Source organism: Buceros rhinoceros, unplaced genomic scaffold, assembly GCF_000710305.1.
Source record: "Buceros rhinoceros silvestris isolate BGI_N320 unplaced genomic scaffold, ASM71030v1 scaffold37834, whole genome shotgun sequence".
Lineage (NCBI taxonomy): Eukaryota > Metazoa > Chordata > Aves > Bucerotiformes > Bucerotidae > Buceros > Buceros rhinoceros.
In genome coordinates, this window is record NW_010409526.1 from 7842 (window position 1) to 16472 (window position 8631).

Genomic DNA, 8631 nt, shown 5'->3' on the forward strand with positions numbered 1-8631 from the left:
CAACAAGCATTTGCTGAGTTAGACCAGTAAAAAACTCACAGACTTCAGTTGTCCCTCTGCCCCTGAGAGGAGGGAAAAAAAAAAAAAAAAAAGAGAAAAAAGCAATCCACCAGACAGGCATTAACAGAATCATAACTTTGATAAATCAGGCAGGATGGATAAAAACTGCAACTACATATTTATAGGAGTGTATCACGCATCTTTAATTTACATGGTATTATGAATCCACCAGACAGGCATTAACAGAATCATAACTTTGATAAATCAGGCAGGATGGATAAAAACTGCAACTACATATTTATAGGAGTGTATCACGCATCTTTAATTTACATGGTATTATGAAGTGTTAACTGTTTTGCCATGAACATTCACAGTAAGAAAAAGACAAGTCAGAACAAATTAATTACTCAACTGGGTTTGGTTTTTTTTTTCCAAGAAACATTTATTAATAACATTCTTAAAGTGATAACTTAAGAGTCATAAGGAAGGGGGCTGTTGTCAGTAAACATACAATGAAAAGATAGTAAGATTTTTATATTAAAGTTTGACCAAAAAGGCTTTTAACATAGTGTTTAGCCTAACCAGATTTAACATTAAACACATTCAAAATTGCTAAAAGTGTTGCAATCAGTTCTATTGAACTTACAAAAACCTCATTTCAGTAGTCAATACTAACCTATTATTTATATAAAATTTTACACTCCATTCTTACGTTTTGTAAACAGAGCACCTAAGCATCGAAAGAAAAAAGTTAGTTTACATCCCACTAAACTGCAGCACGTGTGTGAAACCTCAGGCATGATCAGGCATGGAGCATAATTAGGCGCAGAACAAGACAAGAGTTTCCACAGCCACTGCTGAATACACATCGTCAAAGGTCTTCTTTATTTGTACTAATTCCATTATCATTTATAGCCGAAAATTGAATAAATCCTCCCTGCAGAAGATTTCAAAGAAAAAAGAAGTCATATGACATAGATTTGTGATGCTTCTGAGGGCTTTGAGTAGTGCATGACTTCGAATGAGTTACGACTTCTTCCTCTCAGGAACTTTCAGAAACCTCTTCACAGCCATTTAACTTTGGTAGATACTGGCCTTGTCAATGAGCATGACAACACATCAGGAGACAAGTTTTCAGTCTGCTGCTGGAACACTGAGGTATGCTGTAATTTATTAAAGTGCCAGTCAATTAAAAATTGAAGATGGTGCACAAGATCATTGTACTCTGAGGCTGTCAGTTCAAGCTTAGGTCAAGAAAGTCGAGAGGGGCAACTGCTAACATACAAAAACTGTTCGTAATTTCTCTTTTCTTAGGGAAGTTGCAAACGAGGTGGTTATCTTACCCGTATCGACTGGCACCACGGTCAGTCTGTGTTAATGGCAACAGACACCCAGGCTGTAAGTCTGTCTACTCCTGACTCTTGCGAACAGAAGTTTAAACTTGATATAAATGACACAAAGCAGCGAATCTGCAGTAAGCCTTTGTTAACTGCCAGTACAGATTTACAACGCTCTGAAGCGGCAGACTTCCAGAGTAAATCCAGCTGAACGAGATTCATCTGGGTAAGCGTTCCTGAGCCAACGTGCCCCAGACTAACTAAAAATGTCTAGAGGTGACCTTCATGAGGCACTTCGGTGAGGCCCTGCAGGAAAGCCTGCATTGCCGTTGCCCAGCATGTGCTTATTCAGTTGTTTTCGCCAGCGTTCTTGAACTTAACTGACTACAGGAATGACATTCATTAAAAGAACAGGAAAAATGTTGTAACGGCTGCCTGACATTAGCACTAAGTGAACTCAGTGGTCTCCTGTTGCCTCTCCAATTTTCTTTGGTGTAAGGTGTTGGCATCACAGCTATACAAATTTTCTATGCCTAATCCCCCTCGATTTGCAGTTTCCTGAAAAAACGTGTCAAACAAACTCAAGCTCTTCTAAATGCAAACTAATGATTTTAACTATTTCTCTTTTTCCAAGTCTTTATAAGGTAACAAATCAAGATTAAACAAGTTACACACATGCACTGGCCTTAACTAACACTGGCCCTTAACTAAGCACTATTCAAACCTGTTGTTTTGTCTATCGATTGCAAAGAATTTTCAAAAATAGTTTCAAAATAAAAAGTATAGTGTAGATGCAAAAGCTAAAGAAATCTGTCCTGTCTTCCCCTGTCCCTTTGAACAGATCTACAGCCACATGAAGACCACGAATATAGCCCTAGTCTCAACAGGTCAGAGAGAACCAAGCCAGAGTTAGTATTTCACCCCACTCCCAAAATAGCTGTTCTTAAGCAAAAACACTCTGGCCTTTCACTCAGTGTTTTTTCTCATCTATTCCAGGAGCTGCACCTACGTTTCCAGGACCACTGTGTAAGCATCTCCCTCCTTTTATTTTTTTGGAAATGGTTGGCGATGTATATAATCCAAAGACTTGCATCGAAGTTTAACAATTTTCACAGTTAAGGCATAAGCCAGTGGTGTTACAGGGGTGAGGGAAGAGGCTCACAAGCCCAGGCTAAATTTGCCCTGTCACCTATTTTATGGCTTACAAAGTACAGAGTAACACACGCTGTTTATTCAATTACTTCTAGTCATGGAGCTGTATTTCCATTCGTTAGCTGCTATGGTTACATCACTGTCAAATTTCGCATTCAAAATCTGGAAGGAAGTCCTATGAAGGTACCGTACTTTTTTTTTAATGAAACAAAACATTTTATGCATCAAACTGATATGGGTAAGCAACTTTTATAAAAATATACTGTATAGAAACACATTTGGAAAATTGCATAGAAAATATCCTTTTATTTAAATTGAAATAAGGCACGGTTTTACTAGATATGGTTTGGCTATAAAAATGCAAGTCTATTTTGATGACTTTTATGTTACTAATATTTTCCATAAAAATATAGGCGTGGGAGTAAAAAACCCTTTTACACAGAGTAGGAAATACTCTGTTGTAAAACTTCACCAAATTTACTGCAATTTGTCTGTCGAGAATTTGAATACTAGTTAACTCAGTATCCTGCGTGTTATTGTCCTCCAGACTGTTCACTGGCTGATGCTGTGTTTTCTTCATTTCCTGTGTAATCCAGCTGTTCCATCATCTAAATGTAGAGAAAAAAAAAAGATGTCTCTTTATAAAGAGATAGTGCTTTCATCCCATTGGTCCAAAGTATTTGTTAGCTAAGAGAAATATAATTAAATGTGTTAGAATGCATTTTAGCAGCATACAGATAGGAAGTCCTCTATGGATCAGAAAAGTATTGAAGCCAAATAATTAAAGCTCCCTTAGCTAATGCCTTCCACTACAATAGCATTCTCCAACCAAGGAGCCAAATCCTCTACAAGAAATTAAACTTCTGAGTCAAAAGTGTCTCAATTACTAAATACAAAGAATAAAAAAAAAAAATTATTGGGGTTAAGTGAAGTTTTCAAAGACATGATTTGCAGAACTGGGAATAGACCCGAGGATCCTGCCCAACATTTACAGGTAGCAAGCAAGAACTTGAATAAAAAAGACTAACTTTCTCTGCCCGTGGCTGTAAAAGCTAGCTTTATTACAGCTAGTAAAAACTAACTGTGGTATCGGCAACATTTCTTTGCAAGTTTTCCTTTCATTTTAAAATGAGTAATGGAAATGGAATTGTAAAGTCCTGCAACAGAAGAGAATCCAAACTAGATTATTATACGGACTGATTATACTTTCCAGTTCAGGTCACTGATTAGGTCATCTGAATAACACAGAACAACTCTGCCTGACTAAACTGCAGCCTGTTTCCCTTTCCACTGCTGGAGGACAACGAAGGCTCTAGCCTCCTCCCTGCAACAAGGCATTAAACAAGTAACACAGGCAATACACACACTTGTTAGCATGACAAACTGAGACCCATCAGTTTGAGTGCTTTAGAATTAAGCATAACTATCAAGAGGCCAAGGACTGGACAGTTTTGATAGCTGACAACCAGAGACAGATGACACAGAAGCAGTGAAACCAATGCTGAAAACCAGAATGTGTCAAGGAGCCCGAAGGCCCAGCACGGTAGGGTTATTAGGACAAGGGAGGGTACTTTAAGTATCCAAAGGCAGAAAATGCTACGTGTCTTCTTCCGTAGTGGCACATCCTGCCTAGGAGTAAGAAGGCTCCCTGTCTTTCTGTAAAACAGCTGCTCACTGCATGGCATCTAAGCCGGTGGTTTTCCAGGTGAGGAGGATATGGCTGCTTTCTTGTCTCACTAGCACCTCCTGGGGGATGCCTGCCAAGACAAAGCCAGGCTCTGACACTGTTGTGTCACACGCACTTTGGTGTGGAATAACTCTATATATAGGGCAACGAGAGTAGTTCCATTAACTTAGCTCTTCTGCTCTAGACACGTCCCACCTCCTTGCCATACCTTCTTTTATGCCAACAGAATTGTTTCACTGCAAGGATACAAACACATTAAAAGGTTTGCTTAAACAAGCTGTTTCCCAATCCAGAGGCACCAAGACGTGGTGCGGTAAGTTGAGATGACAGCTTCAAGACAGAAACAAGTCCTTGGGATCTACCAAGTAAGGGCTTCGGAAAGCTTAGTGGCCAGCACATCAGTTGGACTAAAACTGGAAAACATCTTTCACATCCCTCCCTTCATGTGTCAGAAATAAGACAGTGATAATCAGGCAGGCACTAGTCTGCTAATACACCTAAGAACTGAGTTATAGGTGTAGCACACACTCAGCCCAGCCACGAGTCCAAGCTCCTGTGCTAATGACAATCTTGCAATCACTTCAGTACATCTAGAACTTACCCCCTGCACTGTGACCAAAAACCCACATCAAGTCACCCAAAGCAAAACAATCCCCACAATTACAGAAGTCAAACCATCATTTTGAGTAAGGATTGAAGTATTTGTTTCCAGGAGAAAAACAACAACAAAAAACCCCCAAACAGTACCACATTACATCAACTACTGCCATGTAACTTCCTTCATCCTAGGGAGGATCATCTAACAGCTGGCATCGAGAAGGTAGTTTTGGTAAGCGGTTTTGTAAGATGTTTCCCTTATTAAAATGGCAAGATAGTTCCAGAAGGAAGAGTTAACGCTCTTTGCAACAATTCAGTGTATCCCAAAGTCAAAGATTCTTCTCTTAATCCGACAACAAGCTAAGCAGTGCAAAATGTGCTTATGTGAAGATACCACCTATATCTAAATCCTGAAGTATCCGCTTAATGTATCAGGGGTTTAAGTTAACTTTAAAACTAACATGGCTAGTGGAGCACAAAGGGTGTTTGGGGTTTTTTGATATGTAAGTGTTGCCACAAAAAAAAAAAAGCCACCTCGCCTCATTTCTAATCTTTCCACCCCAGAGAAGAAGGATAGCCCACACCTTGAAGTCAGGGACAGCAGATCCCTTTCTGAAAGTGTAAGATTGCATTAAGCAGCTTTTTCCACAAGTATGTATCTCAGTTGTAGGTCCTCTCAGGACAACCCCATCCTCAAAGCCGCAGCAAAAGTTGCAGGAATCTTTACAACAACGAGCAGCAAGATGAAGGCACCACGCTAAAATCCTGGGCAAAGCTGTTTCAAGCCTCGAAAGAGCTAAAGCAATCATTGTGGAGAGCTGATCAACCTTCTTGAAGTGGAAAAGAGTCAGCAGCTTTTCTCCCACATCTGAATTCCTGACAGTTTAAGGGAGGGGTGTCAAGATAGGTTAAATGTAAATGTATTTTTGCTTCAAAGCTATCTCCTAACACGGTGAACTATTAAAAAACACAAAAAACAACCAAACTCCAAAAAGCCACCCACAGAGCCAAACTAGGAATGGCAGCAGACTCCTGCCTGTACAGAGTCCACGGCACTTATGCACACACTTGCAAGATTCACTCTGGTGAGGTTGCATTTGCGTAATTCTTAACAACTCACAGCTATGACTAATTTGCAAATATCTAAAAATGTGATTTAAAATTATAGTACTAAACAGCAGGTGCGTGTTGTGTAACATGGCAGTGACAAATCTGTGGATTTATTATTTCAAAGAGAGGCAGGAAAGCTTGCTAAACACTTCAAACTGACCAACTAAAAAGTTGTAGGACTCTTGTGTCTAGAAGACTTCAAAGCTGCATTAGTCCACTACATTTTTAACATTACTAAAATTATTTTGTGGATTGTAGTGATACAAAAAACCAACAGTATGTTTAAATGAAATCAATAACTGGGAAATAAGTATCAAATTAGCCTATCATTCAGGCACACGAGGAGCATAAGCAATCCAGAAAACCTTGAAAAACCTTTATTATACAGTGACCAGTTAAAATGTTCCTCTGTGCAGCGTAAGACTACTCCATAAAAGAAGCCACACACAGCATAGCTAGAATTTAAAACTGCATCATCGTGCAGAAACAGAGATGCACTCAGATAAGAATTACGGGTCCTTGGAGCTATCTTACAGAGTCAAGTATTTCCCGTATGCATAAAACAGAAACTGAAACACTGATTTTAACAATCCTGTTCAAGAACTTGAGTGCACACAGGCCAGAAGAATTTTAAGTTACCAAAATACAGGCTGGCCATCTGATTTTAATTTGCACTCAATCCCTCCCACTTCCTACCCTTTTCTTGGGTTTCTATCTAATTTCTTTAAAATAAAGGATTTTTAATGAGACTTAAGATGTTAAAGTATTAAAAGAAAGAAGCTAATGAGAAAAGTACTTTTTAGTTAGGAATTTAAGACACAGGCAGAGTTCACCATCTTAACAGCATATGGGGCAGACCAGCTACGCTTTAGAAAGAGATGTATAACTTCAGGCTGCTGATTAGAATTCCAATTCTATTTACATGCTTAAATTCTGCAAGAAGTGAAAATTTGAAAGCTTGCACGGCTCTCTCCACATTGTGCCTGAGACAGCAGATAGTTAAAATTAATACTATCAGTCTTTGCAGTCCTAAGCTATAGCCTAGTAAGGTTAAACTTGCTCGCTGTGGTCTAGAAGCTGTGCAGCAGCAAGACCACAACAGCTGCTCCAGATCCTTGCCCCCTATCCCTGCGGCACCGCCGACAGCAGGGGATGAAGCCTACTGCTGAGTGACACGATGCTGGAGGGACTGCAGACATGACTACTGAAGGCAAGTTACAATGCCGAACACTGTAACAGAGGACAACAAAATCGGCATTTAGCACTAAGCAAGTTTTCATGTCAATGCAGTGGCACAGAAACATCAGGTAAAGGACTTCCGTACAGGTAACAGCCGAGGAACCATTATGAATGCTGGAAGACACTCCTAGAGATCTGGGCAATTACAGGCACACAAAGCCTGCCTTCAGGCTTAGGAATCATAGTTCCACTAGTACTTTACATTAGTTTTCTTGTTTTTCTCTTAAGAAAGGAAGAAAAAAAAAGAAAAAACAACCCAAAACCACCTAAGCATAAGAACAGTTTTACAGCTTCTCTTCACTTTTACCCTCTTCTATTGAATTACTCAGAAAAATGAAAACAAAGAAGGTAGACACAAAGAGAAAGCAGAGAGAGGAAAGAAGAAAAAAGAAACCGTAAGATGATTAAAATTGCATTAAAAGAAGGCCATAATCACACCTTGTAGCAAAGGCGTCCTGGAGGAGTCCGATACCTAAATAAAATTCATTTCATTATTAAAATCATATACAACAAAAATCAGAAAACCCCCAAACTCAAAAAAGCTAACTAGCGGGCTACAAACAAAAGCAGTATTCGTGAAGTTTAGTCACCCGACACACCCCTGAACGTGCTCTTGTACCCTGTTCTTAGGACACTCTGCTCTGCCTGTGAGGTTTCTCTGTTCCCACGAGGACAAAGCAAACCTCTGTCTTGTCAATGGGGCAACTCTGCTCAAGTCCAAATTACCATTCTTATAGCAAAAAAATAGCCTTCTGCCACGTTTCTATAACCTTCCTCCTCAGAATGAGCACTGAAAGCTGGAGATTTCAGCCCTGGGGTTGGTTGGTTTTCTGTGTATTTAAGATGTTCAATAAGGGCAGTTCAAAGTACAGCTTTATGCGAGGAAGGCAACACATCAGAAAGATCAACACTGCAGCGTTCTAAACCTGCAACGTGAATAACACCCTCTGGAAAATAAAATATAGAAGAAGTTCTTCAGAAAGTTAATAGAAAAATAGGAGTTAGTAAAGTTACACAGAGGTGGTCAATCACAGACAACTTTAAATCAGGGGTTGTGGAGTGAGATGGAAATCAACGTTTTAAATTGTGCCAGAAATGGAGGCATCTGACCTCAGAGCAAGCTGAAGTTCAGAGCAGTTTTAATCCTTCAAGACACCAGTTGAAAGGACATGAAATAACTACTATGGCAACATAATTCTTCCAAGTATGAGTTTTGCTATGAGAATTGCAAGAAATTTTTGTCACTAAAGACGGCTGCCAGATTTACTTAGGCCAATCTTACTCAGAACTCAAGAGAGGGAAATAAATTGCACAGCTTTTCCCCCCCACAACAGACCCAGGGTTACGGGGCTGTATGACTGTGGTGCTGTTTATTTTAGAACAGCGAACAGTCACCAGTAATATACAAATGCATGTGAGCCAAATTCCTTCTGACCTACAGGGAAACTTCTACTCACTGGCCCTGTGAAAGGAGGAGAGCGGGTTGGTTTTGTACGGAACACCACAGTA

General features: G+C 39.7%; 1 protein-coding gene across 1 annotated transcript in view; it reads right to left on the reverse strand.

Annotated features, from left to right (window-relative positions):
* Positions 1-2775: 2775 nt before the first annotated feature.
* The window catches only part of SPPL2A (signal peptide peptidase like 2A), a 21109-nt gene continuing 15253 nt past the window's right edge, over positions 2776-8631 (reverse strand). Inside the window, exons 15-16 of the mRNA XM_010135265.1 lie at positions 7561-7594; positions 2776-3097 (exon numbers count right to left, since the gene is read on the reverse strand). Of these exons, the coding sequence (XP_010133567.1) occupies positions 3066-3097; positions 7561-7594 (66 nt within the window). The 3' untranslated portion in view covers positions 2776-3065. The remainder of the gene's footprint in view (positions 3098-7560; positions 7595-8631) is intronic.